We start from the raw sequence: 17982 nt of genomic DNA, 5'->3' as shown, positions 1-17982 counted from the left end.
TACGCCATTAGATTCCACTTATTGCTTTTTTTATTATTACTACATTTTTATTGCAATATATGAGAGCTCTTAAAATATTTAGAAAGTTGTGATTTCAAATTAAGATATGTTAACCTAGATAAAACATATGTGTCTTTATACAAGATTGTCGTCTTTCTCACCATTAGCCTTATATGTAAGGGTCGGTTGCCAGGTGTGCCCAATCCAATGCCTTCAATCAAAGGCGTTCTCTTTCACCAACTCTCTTCTCTCCAAAATAGCCCAGTGAGGAAAGGAAAAAAGGAAAAATACAATATTTCAAGAACAATAACATTAAAATAAGTATTTCTTATGTAAACTTTAAAAATTTAACAAAGCAAGAGGGAGAGAAATTAGATTGAATAGTGAGCCCGAGTTTACCCTCAAGCAAGAGAACTCTAACCCAAGACAGTGGAAGACCATGGTACAAAGGCTATCCCACTACCAAAGACTAGTGTGACAGCGCCGAGTAAGGATGTGAACTCAAAGGCAGGATGCAATAGACCGAGCTGTTTATTAAGGAACACGCTTCTTTATATACAAAACCTCAAGGCAACAGGACATGACCTGTTCGAGAGACAGACAATGTTACAGAGCAAAACGGAGGCATGATCATTCAGGTTCTTTTTAGTGCGAGGGAAGAGCGCAGATACAAGCATAATATATACAAAAGGAATTATGTACAATTGTGTGACATACGGTTGGTACATGGCTGCCCCCCTAAAAATTACATACTGTACATGTTAAATAGGGCGCCCTGATCTAGAGAGGCGAACTGTAGGCGGGTCATCTGGCAGAAGATAAGCAGGTTTTAGACGATCAATGGAGACCCAGTCTTCTTTGCCCCGAATGTTTAGGAGGAATGCTTTCGGACTGCGTCGGATCACAAGGAAAGGGCCCGTGTAAGGGGGCGTTAGTGGTGGCTTGCTGGTGTCGTTGCGCAGGAAGACGTGCGTTGCAGAGTGCAAGTCCGTTGGTATGTGATGCTTCGCTGGGGGCTTGTAAGTCTGGCGGCACGGAGTAAATTTTCCCACGACGTGACGTATGCGCTGGAGATCGTCGGAGGAGGTTGTAGAAGGAAAAAATTCGGCAGGGACGACCAACGGGTCGCCATACACCATTTCAGCTGCCGAGACGTCGAGGGCGTCTTTAGGAGTGGTCCTTAGTCTAAGGAGGACCCAGGGAAGCTGAGTAAACCAGTTGCAATCCTTGCAGCGGGACATCAAAGCTGCTTTGAGGGTGCGATGAAAACGTTCAACCATTCCATTGGCAGCGGGGTTGTAGGCCGTTGTCTGATGTAGGGTGATGCCCAGGAGATTCGCTAATGACGTCCACAATTGAGAGGTGAAAGTGGTTCCCCTGTCAGAAGTAATATGCTCAGGGATACCGAATCTTGAAATCCATCCAGAGAGTAAGGCAGATGTACATGAGGCGGACGTTGCAGTTTCCATGGGAATGGCTTCAGGCCAACGAGCGGAGCGGTCGATGACGGTAAACAGGTAACGATGTCCTTGTGATGTGGGTAGGGGGCCTACAACGTCGACGTGAATGTGTGCGAAACGACGCTGAGGTTGAGGAAAGGTGCCCACTCCTGAATCCGTGTGTCGATGTACTTTGGAAGTTTGGCAAGAAGTACAGGCGCGGACCCAATCCTTAGCATCCTTAGAAATGCCGTGCCAAATGAACTTTGCTTTCAGTAGCTGTGCAGTAGAACGGCACGAGGGATGTGAAAGGCCGTGAATGAAATCAAACACCTGTCGGCACATGGGAGCAGGAATCCAAGGTCGCGGTCTACCAGTACTGACGTCACAGAGGAGGGTGGTGTTGGAGTCTTCAAGGGGAAAGTCTTCCCAACGGAGGGACGTGCAGGATGTCCTACAAGCTTGATACTCTGGATCCTGTCGTTGGGCTTCAGCCAGGGCGTTGTAATCCAATCCCAGTTGAACGGCAGCCAACGTGTTTCTTGACAGGGCATCGGCAACGGGATTCATTTTCCCAGGGACGTATTGGAGGGTGCAATTGTATTCAGCCACGGCGGAGAGATGTCGGCGTTGACGGGCGGACCAGGCGTCAGACTGTCGAGTGAAGGCGTGCACCAGAGGCATGTGGTCTGTGCGAATGACGAAGGGCGTACCTTCTAAGAAATGGCGAAAGTGACGGACAGCCAAGCGCACCGCCAGCAATTCTCGATCGAAGGTAGAATAACCCGATTCTGCCTTGGACAGAAAGTGAGAGCCGCAGCAGTTGATAGGGCCTTCTTTGCATTGCAGAAGGCTGCCTCTTGAAGGGGACCCCACTTCAGGTCCTTTGGCTTGCCCTTAAGGGAGGCGTAGAGGGGAGCAAGAGTGGCGGCAATGGCTGGCAGAAAACGGTGATAATAGTTGATCATGTCCAAGAATTCCTGCAGAGCTTTGACGGTCGAGGGCACGGGGAAGTTCTGAACGGCTGCTACTTTCTCAGGGAGGGGGTGGCACCTTCAGGAGTGATACGGTGCCCTAAGAACGATACTTCGTTGGCGCCAAAGGTACACTTGTCGTACCGGACTACAAGGCCGTTTTGTTGCAGGCGGTCGAGCACGATGCGCAGGTGACGGAGGTGTTCCTCTTTTGAGGAGGAGAACACAAGTATGTCGTCCACATAACATACACAGAAAGGGAGGTCCCCTAAGATGCCATCCATGAGACGTTGAAACAGGAAGTCCAAAACAGGAGTAATTGAAGGTGTATGTACCAAACGGAGTGGTGATGGCGGTCTTGGGGATGTCTTCTGGGTTCATAGGCACCTGATAATACCCCTTCAGGAGGTCGAGCGTAGAGAAAACCTTCGCTTTGTGCAGGTAGGAGGTCACGTCGGCAATGTTTGGGAGGGGGTAGTGATCCGGTTCTGTTTGCATGTTCAGGCGCCTGTAATCCCCGCACGGGCGAAGGGAGCCGTCTTTCTTCAGAACGATGTGTAAGGGCGACGACCATGGGCTGGAGGCCTTTTGGCAAAGGCCCATTTTCTCCATTTCGGCGAACGTCTGTTTGGCGGCTGCCAATCGTTCCGGTGCCAGACGTCTGAATTTTGCGAAGACTTGGGGTCCCGTCGTCTTGATATGGTGATAAATACCGTGCTTGGCAGGAACCGTGGGCGTTTGGCGAAGTTCTGGACGGAAAACTTCCGGGTACGACGTGAGGAGGTGGGCGTAGGCATCCGTGGGTGCGCTGATGTGGAGAGCGAGGTTAGAGGGGCGGGTTGAAGAGGTGTCGACAAGTACGAGTCTGCGTTGACCAATCGTCGGTGGGCGACATCGACCAGAAGGTGGAAATGAGAGAGGAAATCCGCACCGACGATTGGCATTGTGACGTCAGCAACGAGAAACTTCCAATTGAATTTACCGGTTTCCGAACGATAATGTGAGGTTCTCGTAACCGTAGGTGGGTATCGCAGATCCGTTGGCAGCTACCAAGCGGACGTCGGCAGATGTAGACAGACTACGTTGTGCCTTGAAGAGTTTCCTTGGCAAAAGAGAACGACAAGCACCCGTGTCTACCAAAAATCGCACGCCCGTTCCTGCATCCTGTAAAAAGAAAAGATTAGAAGCATGGGAGGCCACCGCCACAAGCGATGGCCTACTTACACGTTTTTTGGCCACTGACAATCTTTGGCACATTTCTTCGCGGTTGCCCCGAATCTGAAGTGGTAGTAGCAAAACTGCGGTGGATGGGAGGTAGTAAGTGGCTGTAGAAGTTGTTCGTTGGGGCGCGAGCGATTGGTGGGTGGTGGGCGGCTCTGTCGCCGCTTCGGCACGTCACGGGGTAGGCGTGTATGTCCTACGGCATTCATGTCAGCTTCGGTCGACGTTGAATAGGCATCCTCGTCGTCAGGGGTGGAGGCGTTGATGGAGGTCTTGAAGTGGCTGTCCATAAGGGCGTCGGCTTTGGTCATCAAGTCCTTTATGGGTAAACTATCGACATCGGGTATGGCAGCGCGTACAGGTTCAGGTAAACGGCGTATCCAAAGGGCACGGAGTAGGTTCACTTCACGAGGAGAGCCGTCTGCGGCAGGTTGAAGGCGAGCGATACTGGTCATTTCCCGGAGGGCAAGCGAAGCCCTTTGGTCCCCCAACGGTTGTTGCGAGAGCTAAAAAAGCTTTGCTATACGGGCGGCTGGCGACGGCGAGTACTGCTGGAGAAGGTATGTTTTGAGGGCGTCATACGCTATTGGGGTGTCTCCTTGTTCACAAAGTCAGTCGGATATTTCTGGGAAGGTGTCCTCGGGTATCGCCGCGAGAACATAATCCGCTTTGGTGGTTGAGCGAGTCACGCCCCTGATACGAAAGTGGACTTCAGCGCGTTGAAACCAAGCAAACGCTTCTCTACTGGCGAACGGTGAAAGTTTCAATGGGGCGGTTGCGGCGCCAACTGCTGTAGGAGAGTCCGTCTCCGTCATAGTACCAACGATGGAGGGGCGAGGGAGGTGGGGGTGGAAGGCAGTGGGAGCGAGTCGACTTCCGGGGTCACCAATGTGACAGCGCCGAGTAAGGATGTGAACTCAAAGGCAGGATGCAATAGACTGAGTTGTTTATTAAGGAACACGCTTCTTTATATACAAAACCTCAAGGCAACAGGACATGACCTGTTCGAGAGACAGACAATGTTACAGAGCAAAACGGAGACATGATCATTCAGGTTCTTTTTAGTGCAAGGGAAGAGCGCAGATACAAGCATAATATATACAAAAGGAATTATGTACAATTGTGTGACATACGGTTGGTACACTAGAGAACAATGGTTTGATTTTGGAGTGTCCTCTTAGAAGAGCTGCTTACCCTACTTTAAGAGTCTCTTCTACCCTTACCAAGAGGAAAGTGGCCACTGACCAATTATAGTGCAGTAGTTAGCCCCCTTAGAGAAGAAGAATTGTTTGGTAATCTCACTGTTGTCAGGTGTATGAGGACAGAGGAGAATATGTAAAGAATACGCCAGAGTATTCAGTGTATGTGTAGGCAATGGGGAAAATGAACCGTAACCAGAGAGTAGGATCCAATGTAGTACTGTCTGGCCAATCAAAGGACGTCATAGTATCTCAATGTGTGGCTGGTGCCTGACCATCCTTTTACTTGTGAGTATAAAGAATTTTTAATTTGTATATGGCTTAATAAAGCTTGAATAAAAATCACTGGAGGTAAAAAATGCCCGCAAGAACTGAATAACTGTTTTTCAATGCATTGTTTTAAAATAATATCTAAAGTGACAAAGTCTCATTATGATTTTCCCTGTCATGTATCATAATTTGCTGTGATACACTACCATTTTTTATCCTGGTATGTGAAAACAGAAATTTCTCTTACGTTATTTGCTTGATTTACATTTATTAGCGGCCGTAAATAATGGAAAAGACGGGAACTAAAAATTAGTCACAACATAAAGCCAATTTCCCTTTACAGAAACCGCATATCATCATCGTGAAATGGGAGACTTTAAAAGTTTTCTATAACAATGACAGAGAGAGAGAGAGAGAGAGAGAGAGAGAGAGAGAGAGAGAGAGAGAGAGAGAGAGAGAGAGAGAGAGAGAAGCCTTGACTTCCTTTTGATTCCTAGTGTCTATCGGCGCTTTGCGATTGGGTTCTTTGATCGGTGTTGGAGCTATGCCAAATTTTATTGTTGGATAAGAGATCACAGCGCCGGCATACGGAGGGAAGGAGGAAGGAGTCAAATCATAGGATACGAAAGGAATCTATGGTAATTTATGTAAAATGTAACATTTTACATTTTACATTTTACATATTTTCCACTTCTAGAAGTTTCGCTGATTATTTTCCAACGGGGATAAAGTAGATTCGTCCTGGCTTGAGCCCAAGATCTACATCCTACAGAATACTCTTTTTGTAGGTCTTGCGACCCGGAAGGACGAGAATGGAGAAGGAATTGCCAAATGTTCTTGGAAGCTGATTACCTTTGGTACTGAATACAGTCAGTCACTCGGCCAATTGAAGAGAAGTGTCTCAGATAAATGCAGATTACCAAATGTTATTGAATTTGGTTGGCTATCTTTGAAGGTGAAACCAAATATCTCTTCACCATTGCGATGTTATCTTTGCTAAATGTATGGTCATTTAAGCCAGAAATGCATGGGAAAACTAAATAATAATCCAGCTGTTTGTGCCAACTGTGGTAAAAATAGTCATGGAGTATGCATAGAAAATCCAAATTGCATACATTGTGGGAAGCACACCCAATTGCATCTAAAAGCTGTGTTAAGGCCATTAGGACCATGGAAAGGGTTACTTTTAGAGAGGCTCGTAAAAGAGCTCTTGAAAAACAGATAAAACTAGGGCAACCTTTTCAATGGTTCTGAAGAAACATTTGCCAAAGCACACGGACGAAAATTATATTCCCACTTCTAAGATAAAGAAACATATGAAAGTAGTTAAAGAGGTTGAAAGTCCCATTGAAAATCTACATCCAGAAATTGTAGAAAAATCAAAACAGATACCTAAAGATCTGAAAGGTATTCAAAAGCCATCTACTCCCATTTTAAATAATAGTACAAGCCTCTCTCAGGCCGTGTCCTTGCCTGATGTGATGGAGGTTCCACTTCAAACAAATTTACCTTGTGAGCCTGTAGTGGGGAAGGTGCAAAAACCATACAGCTCACAACCTTTTAGTCGAAAAAGAGAGAGACCTCCATCTCTCTCGCCTCCTACCATAAGAAACATTAAAGTCACGACTTCAAATAAATATGATGTCTTGTCTGCTGATGTTTCTGATCAACTGGAAGTTAAATTGAATAAATCAGAAATTCAAGTTGAGGTCCGCCATCCTCCTCAACAATTAGATTAAAAGGACACAAAGAAAAAGACGAACACAAAACCCAATATATCAAGATCCTCTCTAGAGATAACACCGGGAAAATATTGTTAAATCAAATACTGCTAATGGGAAAACTTCATCCAAGGTGTCTTCCAAAAAATAAACCATAGTTTTTTCCTCCATTCTGCAATGGAATTGCCAGGGTTTAAGGGCGAAATACGTGAGCACTCCCCTATAACTGTATGTCTACAGGAGAGCAAGCCATGGCGGAAGTCTTATGTATGTTCGTCGAGATGTTCCCCAAATATCTTTGTCTGTCTGTACCCCTCTGCAGGCAGTGGTTGTACAGATTGATATAGGGAGAAAATACACAATCTGTTCTCTATACTTGCCTCCAAATAATAACATCTCATATGATAATATAGTAGAGGTGATTAAACAACTCCCACAACATTTTCTCTTACTAGGAGATCTTAATAGTAGACATCCTTTATGGGGTGATGTTTTGGCAAACGCAAGGGGTAATGTTATGTCATCAATTTTGGAGAAGGAAGATGTAGGACTCCTTAATACAAGAAAGCCCACAAATTTTCATGTTCAGACAGGTACCTTGTCCTGCATTGACCTATCAGTTTCAAGCTCTAACAGTCTTCTCGATTTTAATTGGAGAACATTAGATGATTGGCATACTAGTGATCATGCACCAATCATTATAAACACAACAATGGTCCACCTTTACAGAGATCGCCACCATAGAATCTTGATAAGGCGGACTGGGATAGATTTCGGGTACTAAGTGAAATTGAAGGAAATTCAGAACAGTTTGAAAGTGTTGATGATGCCATAGACTTACTTAATGGAACTCTTCACACAGCAGGAGTCAATTCCATTCCCAAAACAGCAGGGATATTCAAACGACGATCAGTCCCCTGGTGGTCATCAGAACTAACTGCCCTGCACAGAGCCACAAGAAAGTCTTTAACCTGATTTCGCAGGTGCCATATTGAGGAGAATTTAGTCATATACAAGAAATGTAGAGCACAGTTCTATCGTGCCATGAAAGAAGCTAGGCGCCAGTCTTGGGTGCCATTTGTTTCCTCCATTAACAGTAGAACACCAACATCATCTGTGTGGAGGAAAGTGAAAAAGATAGCAGGAAAATTCACCCCAAACCCACCACCAGTGGTAAGGGTAAATGATCAGTATATGACTGGAGCAACCGAAGTTAGCAATGCCCTGGCTGATCATTTTTCAATTGTATCCTGCAAGTGCGAAGCAGCTCCTGGTCACCAGTATAGGAGCATTGAAGAAAAGAAGGTTTTAAATTTCGCAACAAGAAAGGAAGTCATACAATTCTCCTTTTACTGAAAGAGAATTTGATTCTGCACTTGCTACGTGTAACAATACAGCCCCTGAATCCAGTGGAATTTCATATGTAATGATTAGACCCGTACCTTTTAATCCAGAGTTATTTATTTTAAGCATTATTAATAGACTATGGCATAATCATAGTTACCCAAGTGTTTGGGAACTAGCCATTATTTTAGCCTTTTTAAAACCCGGTAAGGACAAGTTTTTAGCAGCAAATTTAGGCCAATTGCATTGACATCTTGTTTATGTAAAATCATGGAGAAGATGGTCAATGTAAGACTGATATGGTACCTTGAAAAGAGGGGTATTTTATCACCCATTCAATGTGGATTCAGAAAAATGCACTCGACTGATGTGTTGATACGACTTGAGTCCTCTATTTGTGAAGTCTTTGCTTCCAAACAGCACCATGTGACAGATTTTGACCTTGAAAAGGCATATGATACCACATGGAGATATGGTATACTTAAAAGAATTCATGATTTTAGATTAAGGGGAGAGCTACCACTATTTATTCAGTCATTTCTTTCACATAGAGTTTTTGAAGTGAGAGTTGGGGAAACTCTATCAGAGAGTAAATGCCATGAAGAAGGAGTTCCTCGTGGTAGTGTGCTGAGTGTAACCCTTTTTGTGCTAGCAGTTAATGGAATATCCTCAGTCATTCCCCGAGAGGTTCTCGCAACATTATTTGTGGATGATCTCTCCATATCATTTGCTGGAGCTAGAATGGCAATTCTTGAGAGAAAAATACAACTCTCAATTGACAAAATTATCCAGTGGGCCGATATGAATTGATTTCAGTACTTGACAAGTAAAACTACAATTGTCCATTTCTGTCGTATCCGGGGAGTACATCCAGACCCTGATATATACATCAAAGGTCAACGGATCCCATGTGCAAGTGAAGCTAAATTTTTTTGGGTGATATTTGATTGTAGGCTTAGATGGGTTTCTCACTTAAAGCATTAAAAGCTAAATGTCTTGAGGCTCTGAATCTTTTAAAAGTATTGTCCCATATATCATGGGGGCAGACCGCAATACTATTTTAAAATTATACAAGGCCTTGATTCTTTCCAAAATTAGTTATGGATGTGAAATTTACTCCTCGGCCACCCCAAGCCAGTTAAAAATATTAGATTCTATACATCATGCGGGTATTAGAATTTCCACAGAAACATTTAGAACCTCACCTATCACAAGTCTCCTTGTTGATGGTGGGGAGTTGCTTTTAGACCTTTACCGAATGTGTTCTATTATTCAGTATTGGTTTAGATTGCAAAGACTTCTAATTCTTTAGCCTTTCAGACTGCAAGCCTTGTAAGGCACTCAACATACTTTGAGTTGCTCCCAAAATCTCCTCAACCTTATGGCTTTCGGGTAATTAGGGTGCTTCCATTCAAGTTATCATCAATGCCTCCATGGAAATTACCTGACGTATCTTTTTGTAAATACTCTTTGGAGTTAAGAAGAATATGACTGACTTAGAATCCAGGTCTCATTTTATGGAACATGTTGCAGAACATAGTGGATCGACTTTTATATATATACTGACGGCTCCAAATCTGATGCTGGCGTTGGATTTTAAGTACATAGTAATGATTTTAATTGTAGAGGTGCACTTCCTCCAACAGCTTCCCCATATTTACTGCCGAACTGTATGGCATACTAACCGCTAATGAGAAAATCGCTTTGGAAAAGGAGGGTAATTTTACAATTTTTAGTGATGCAAGGAGTGTTCTTAAACCTTTAGAAGTTTTTAATTCTAGTAACCCTCTAGTTTTCAAGATTTTAGAATGGCTTTTTATTATTGAACGGAGAGGTATAACAGTTCGATTTTGTTGGGTTGCAGCACATGTAGGTGTGTCTGGGAATGAGAAGGCAGATTTACTGGTGAAGAATGGGGCATCTGAGTTGCTACCAAGAAGGTATCCCATTCCCTGTAATGATTTCCTACTTTGCATGAAGAAATTGGTTTGGAATAAATGGCAACAGCACTGGGATAGTCAAGATGGCAATAAAATGAGGGAAGTAACAAATGTCATATCACCTTGGAGGTATAACATGATGCCCCGAAAATGGGAGACGACTCTTTGTCGTCTCCGTATTGGTCACGCTCGGTTGACACACGAGTTTCTGCTGAAGGGCCAACACCAACCGTATTGCGACGACTGTTTAGTACCTTTAACAGTGAGGCATTTGTTGACCGAATGCCCTAATTATAATAACTTAAGAAACAGATATCTGTTTGAGGCTCGAGGTGAGGAAGCAGGTTCATCCTTGCCAAGATTCTTGGACATGATGTGTCCTACTATACGAGCGGCATTTTTAGATTTATTTCAAAAGCAGGTCTTCTGAAAACTATTTGACTTCTATAACGACAATAAACTTTTATGGTTTTAATTGAATATACTTTTAATTTTTATATAAAATAAATGATATCAGCGTAAATGACCTTAAATTTCAGGATGCCAGAAAACCTTAAATCAATCAATCAGTCAATCGTAGTCATGTCTGGGTTATAGCCATTTTCATTACCATGCTCACCACTGCTGATTGGTGATGGTGGGAGACTGTTGTGTGGTTGCTCACAACAAACAAAGCTAGTAGAAAGGGAATATACAGTATGTATATATATATATATATATATATATATAAATATATATATAGATATATATATATATATATATATATATATATATATATATATATATATATATGTGTGTGTGTGTGTGTGTGTGTAATATTATATAGTTGTACCGTCGTTAATTCGTTCCAGAAATCTGATCAAATTCCAAAGACGATTAATACCAAACATTTTTCACCCGTGAGAAATAGTGATGATTGGAATGATCCGTCCAAGACCCCAGAAAGGATTCTGACGTAATATTTGATGAATTGCATATTTAAAGAAAGTTATACTATACAGTATATTTAAACAGTGCTTATTACTACGATCTAGGAATAAAGAATGTTGTTGGTCTACAGCGTGATAAGGAGGTGATCCTTACGAAATATAACCCTTATCTACCAACAGCACTTGTTCTAGTTATATTTTTCAACAATGTTTTAGTTATATTTTTTAACAATGTTCTAGTTATATTTTTCAATATATCAGCTTGAAAGATTTATCTCTTTATTTAATTATTATCATTATTTTATTATTATTATTATTATTATTATTGTTGTTGTTGTTGTTTTGTTACTCTTTTCATAATTTTTCTCTATCTTGCAAATACTATTAAGAGCCTGTCCAAGAATACGTAAAAATCATGTAAAAAGAGCTTATAGTTGTTGGTTGTTGAATAAAATCCAAACACACTACAGTACAATTAACGTTAAAGAATTTTGAGATAAACAAGAGAAAACACAAAATAGCAAGAGAAAGTTGAGACAATATAAATGAGTTTTCAAGGCTTTGTGTAATTATTTCTTTTTGCCATTTTTACATATTTCATGTTCTTTATTTGATGTTATATAACTATGAATACTTTTACCTTTTTACCTTTCTTAATCTCATTCTGTTTACCAAAAGCTCTCTATCCCATGCTTATCCTCCTTTGAATTTCGGTCTTATGTTTTGGGGAAACATTGTCTGCCCAAAGTACGTACAGTATATTCACCAACAATCTCTGGAAGTTTGTTTTCATAGCCCTTATTTGTTGTGTCTACATTTTCATCGAACATTATCTTAGTTTTACTCATATTCATTTTCTGTCCTACATTTCTGCTTTCTCTAATGTATTTGATGTTATATAACCATGAAAGCTATTACTATTGTCTTTTCTCTAAAGGCTAGGATGCACAAATCTTCTTTAGTTAAAGTCTATAACAAAGTAGGAGATCTGGAAGTGTCATTTTCAGGGGGAAGCAGAGTGGGATTTTTCAATGTTGCGGTTACCTAACACTGCAAATGTTGAGGTTTGACAACTTTCTACAGCAGTTTTCGCATTTATCATTCTGCAGTTCTTGAACGCTGTACACCATGTGAGAATTTTAAGGTTTATGGAGTGCAAACAAATATTTACAATAAATACTTTATTTAAGCAATAAAATATAATAAAATATATGAAAAGATAGAACTTTATTTTCAAAATAGCATTCACACATCTTTTACCACATTTGCTTACCAGTGTGTTATACATTAGAATTTAAAAACCCTGGAGTCCTATATTATGCAAGCCTTATCATTCATGTACACGCGTGTAGATAGTAAAGTAAAATTATGGAAAAGGTGAAAGGAGATATAGAAATCCTAATTGTTCTGTAAGGTTATATCACTCCTGAAATGTAGATATTACAGTACAGTATTTTACTTTTTCCATTTTTAAAGCTTAAAATAGAAAATGCACTCTATTTTTCTGAAAAGTCCAAATATTCTTTATCAGTAATGCTCAAAATTATATATTTTTTTAATGTCATTTAAATATTTTATAAAAGGAAAAGTGCGATGCTGTACTTTCATTGCTCGTTAATCCATACTGAACTGCAATACTAGAAATTACTGTGATTAAATAATCTTAAAAATGAACTCGAAAAAAAGTTAATTTTAATTTAATTTAAAGTTGAAAAGCTCATACTTCTGGGATATAAGTAGTGTGATTTGGAAGTAACTATTTTGGGTATCTTAAGTTATTGATATTTTAGTGTCCCTTCTGAGAAATCCTGTAACCTAATGGGGGAAAATATATTAAGAAGATTTACAGAGCAGGTACTGAGAGAAGCATAATCTAATTTTGCTTAATACCATCCAAACTTGCTGTCTCAAATGTCTTCCACAGTCACAACACAAAGTCTACTAAAATCTTTCCAATTTTTGCTTAGTAGGCTAATATTGTTAGTTTTCAAGTATTAACAATATTCAGCCTTAGATCCTCTTTTGGTATTTCCAATCATATACTTTTTAGTGAGTGGTATTGAAACCTTTTCTACTATGTTTTATCATCATTATTTTAACTTGTAAATAAAAATTATTTTTCCTGTGTGTGTGAATTTTATAATCAGCTATTTGTGCGTATTTCAAGTAGACTTTTCAGATTTTTTCTGGTTTTGAAACCTTTTTTTCTGGTCCCTGCATCTACTGTGACTGCTTTATTTGTCTGACTGCACCACTCATGTTCCTTCTGATTACCTTGGTCTTGCTTTTCTGCCATTGCCTGTGCAACCTGCTTAAATTGCTTCTGGTATATCTTCTGCAGATATTCTAGTAAAGGAAGTGCTTTGTAATGCTACTGTAGTCCAGCTTATATTCATTCAAATCCATCTTTGTTAGTAAATTGCTTTGATAGTGTCTGTCTTTTCACTATATATGCAGTCTGCGATTTTCTATGCTGAAAGTCCTATTGTTGTGCATCTTGCTATTGTACTTGGTACAGTACTTCCACACTGATTCTGTGACCTTTACCTTGCTGTATGAACTCGATCTACTTTAACTGCTCCTACATTACAAGGAAGACCTACTTTGTATAGTGGGAGCCATTTGTCTTTACCTGTGATAGATTGGGGGCCTGAAAAGCAACAACTCAAGACTGTTTCATGTACCATTTGCATCTAATGCTCTGTATTGGCTACAGCTGCCTCAGATTTGGCATCCTGCTCTATTGACTATTCTGACTTTTAAGTGCTGTTTATTACACCTTAACTATCTATCCCTCTGAATGTGCTTATGGATCACTTTCTTGGGTAGCCAAGGTTGGTGGATTTTCTGCTTCATAATACGAGTCATTGAAGGGTGCCTTCATCTGTAACGCCCATCCCTATGACCACTCAAGCTAAAATACATTCAAGAATCAGGAAGAAGATCCTCAACACGTCATCATGCAAAGATTGTGACTGTCAAAGCATAGACCATTTAGTCCATGTTAGATACAATTCATCTTGTCGGATATGAAAGTACACTTCATGCAAGTAAAGTGATTAGGATTACATCTATATCTTGGTCATACAGTGACTGTGTAGTTGGATTCTTTGATATATGCCCTCCAACCTTCCTGGGTTCTGAGTAGTTTTTTATTTGCTTATTGTAAGAAGGAAAATAATTTAGCTGGAATGACTTCGTCTTATCTATGTTATTCCCTTAACCAGTACTATTCAATCCTAGTTATTGATAACTTAAATTTAATCCAGTGGATGGAATGCATTCTCCACTGTCCAAGATTTTCTTTGTTCTTTTAACTTTGTGAAGAAGACTTGAATTTCCTCTTTGATTATGTTTAAAACTTGTATTCCTCCAAACATCCTTGAGGTTTCACAAATGCATGGCCTGATTCCTCTCATGATGGCTTTCTGATGGTCAAATTTAGAGTAGAAAGATTTGGAGTGGAGGGTTCTGTTAGAATTTTGCCTATAATGCCAGAAGGATACATCAGCTGCCAAGATGGGCTCAAGAAGGGACAATCCAGTTAATTGCCTTTTAAAATACTCTCACAACAGATATCTTAGCTAGATTGCTGATGAACGGTCACAGATGCTACCAAATATTTCACATTTGCTGGCAAGTCAACCTTCTGTCAGTGTAAGTGATTATAAAGCTGATTCCAGCACCTTGCAAGTAGAAATAGAAATGCTTAAGCCTGACACAATAGAAGCAATAGAGTGCTCTCTCTGGGAATTTGTTATAATCTCTGAGTTTGAATGGATCCCAAGAACATACTGTTAGCATACAGTTGACCGCAAGGTGCCTAGTCACAAAAGGGGATTTCAAAGACCAAGAGGTAGTGTTCTCCTTAGCTGGCATTTGCTCTGCCTATCTGAATGGTGGTTTACCTGTTGGCCAGTGTCACCATAAGTCATGAATTTCAGCCATTAAAGACCCTTCACACTTCTTATCCATCTGTAACATCAGGGACCCTTGCTCCTACCTGATCAGCCTTTTCTGGCTTCATTATTCATCTCTGACATCAGAGACCCAAGGGTCTCCTGCCTGATCAACCTTTAATAATCTCATTATCCAACTCTGACATCAGAGACCCGAGGGTCTCACCTGATCAACCTCTTCTAGTTTCCTGAGACATTAGGAAGGGACTCGCAGAGAAAATAACTCTTGAAAGCAACCAGACCAGCCTTCATCAACCAGGGTTTTCTGTCTTCCTCATTTAAGCAGTTTTCTGCCACCAAGCTGGGGATAATAGATCAGGCTCAGAATCCTCCTCTCCCCACAGGTATGTTCCCTTTTCACCTCTTCCAACAGCTACTAGTGCTGATATAGGGAACTTGCAGTTATTGAGGTTTAATGCCTCATCAGTAAAACAAGCCACCTGGTCTTCAAGTAAATGCACCATTACCATGAGAGAGAGAAATTGTATGTACGCATGGGGAACATGCGTAGTATACAAGCGCATGAAGTAGACAGCAAGAAATGCATCCTATAAAAAAGGGAAATAATAAATGCAAACCAAAAGTAGTCTTATGCTATGCTTTGGTGCAGTATTATAATACATACAGGTTTTTATGTACCCTGCATGTTACAGTATTCTTATTACTTATGCACAACATTTATTATACATATACACACATTCATACAATATATAGTAGACTACTTATGGTACTTAAATGATAGAAGTCAATTATTTTTGTAGATTCTATGCATAAGTATTAAATTAGTATGTATTTGTGTTGGCTAGACACTGTTAGGCCACAATTTTGGAGTAAGCTTAGGTTACTCTCCTCTATCTGTACTTTTACCTTATCCACATCTCCCTCAAAGCTATTAGTGCGTTTACATGAGAGAATACTGCATAAATAGACACTAGGTGATGTGTGTCTTCAAAAATTTTCCCATGTTGTCTTATATCTTTTTAATCATCACTTCTTCTTCACCACCTGGAATCCTGTTCATATCCTCTATTTGTTGCTTCAACTGAAAAAGATAAATACAGTTATAGTATTATTGGTGCTTGCAGCTGGAATACTGCATGGATCCTCAAAATCTAATACAAAGATGATGTTTGAAAAGCAAATTCACTATAGACATTATCATTAATATTTCAAAGAAAAAACCCATTTTAGTCACCAATTAACTGAAATTTAAAGAAATGATAGGTTTTAATACTAGGGTTTATTTTCGGCCTAAATCTGAGAAAACCCATTATATATGGAAAGAGTCATAACAAACTTCTTGATTACTCCAGAGGTAAAAATAAGTATTGAATTTATGGAACCTAAAGTAAACATATACTGTATCCCTTAATCCCTTAATAGAGATCTAGCTAAAATTAGAGCACGGTGCAAAGAAGAATAATAATAGGAAGAAAATACGTTACAAATCATATTTCAAAACAAACCCCACCTGAAATCTGGATTCCACCATTAAAATGTATGTCACTGGGCAATGAGAATTATAGTTTATAGGAATGAGGTCGTCAAAGAAACCATTTGTGTGAAACTTCACACAACAGTGCAGGAAATCGTTATATAAACTTTTGATGTCAAGGGGAGAAAAGCATATACAAAAATCACCTTCACACCTCTCAAAACTTGACACCATGAAATTGAGAGAGAAAATAATCTATTGTAACATATTGTAAAATATCTCCCCCCCCCAAGAGTAAACAACCCAACGCTCAAAAGATTTCTTATACTACCTATATATGCTTTAGATATAAAGATAAAAAATATATTACTTGTCAGTACTTCAATTAGTACTCACTCTGGTAACCAATTTTTTAAAACAAATTAGGTAACTACATCTCTTATATTTTACTTATAAACCTTTTCAGTAAAGGCAGAAATTTCTTGTCCAACTTTCTATACACTGTTCACTAATGATCAGACTTCTTAGTAATAAGAATATAGCATTCTTAAACTAGGCACATAGGATTTTCTTGGAGATGCTTATTGTCACCTTGCTGATAAAAAGAAAGAATTGATAATCTAGGTCTACTTACTTATTGAAGGCTAAATCCTATAAAGAAGAATATTAAGAATAAAAAGTAGAATAAACATAAATCGAAGGAGAAAGTTAATATTTAGGAACGTTCTTTAAGGTTTTGACAGGCATAAAGGTCAAGCTGTCCAATGCTGGTTAGGCTACCTGTTCTGAAATATGCATCAGGTTCACTTGATTAAGAAGGGCCCCTAGGGAGGAATAGTGATGAGATTGCATTTTTGCAACTAAAAATGACTTGCTAAGGTAAGAAAACAGTTTTTTCTATATCAGAACCACTAGAAAACATATTGAATAGTTCTGAGGAACTACCAGACGAATGCATTATTCAAAATTTACATTCATGAAACCAGTTCTTTGAGATCTTGCTTATTGTCAGATTCATCTAAGGCAGATAACAAAGATTATGTAGTACATAACTACAACAGATAAGTCAGCAATAGAATAGATCTCCAGATCTCCAGAAACTTGCTCTAAACTATTTTATGAGGCATTTAACCCCTTGGATACTCAAAACATCGTGCTTAAGGCGAATGTATTCGTCTGTGAATGGTACACCAAAGGACTGTACAAGTATACTGTACAAAATCTTGAGGAAGTATGGTTAATGAGGGAACTTCTGCTTGATATGATTAACTTGGACTAGGTTTATATGGGGTAGGCAAAAATGGTTAAACCATCGTATTCTTTTTACGGTTTTTAAGAAATTTTATCTGCTTGATCCCGAAGTTGCTTTTAAAGGCCATCGATTCCTTAGATTCAAAATCCCGTCGTTGGGTAAAGTTCACTTGTGAGACCAAGGGTGACTTTTACTCGCCTGACTTTGATGGTTATTGAGAATCTTTCCTCTTTTTAACAGAAAAAAAAGAAAATCAATCTCCAAGGAAGACTTGCTCTACTGTACAGGAGGGGTGATTT

At 39.9% G+C, this 17982-nt stretch overlaps 2 protein-coding genes across 4 annotated transcripts in view; one reads left to right on the top strand and one right to left on the bottom strand.

The window, feature by feature from the left end:
* LOC137628728 (uncharacterized) overlaps positions 1-17982 on the top strand; it is a 597116-nt gene that overhangs the window by 427478 nt on the left and 151656 nt on the right. The gene's annotated exons all lie outside the window — the stretch shown is intronic.
* LOC137614626 (uncharacterized) overlaps positions 12204-17982 on the bottom strand; it is a 42432-nt gene continuing 36653 nt past the window's right edge. The window contains exon 9 of the mRNA XM_068344325.1: positions 12204-16038. Within this exon, the coding sequence (XP_068200426.1) occupies positions 15967-16038 (72 nt within the window). The 3' untranslated portion in view covers positions 12204-15966. The remainder of the gene's footprint in view (positions 16039-17982) is intronic.

The sequence above is a fragment of the Palaemon carinicauda genome, chromosome 2, assembly GCF_036898095.1.
Source record: "Palaemon carinicauda isolate YSFRI2023 chromosome 2, ASM3689809v2, whole genome shotgun sequence".
Classification (NCBI taxonomy): Eukaryota; Metazoa; Arthropoda; class Malacostraca; order Decapoda; family Palaemonidae; genus Palaemon; species Palaemon carinicauda.
Note: the sequence above shows the minus strand (reverse complement) of the source record. Positions and strands in the feature narration are given on the sequence as shown.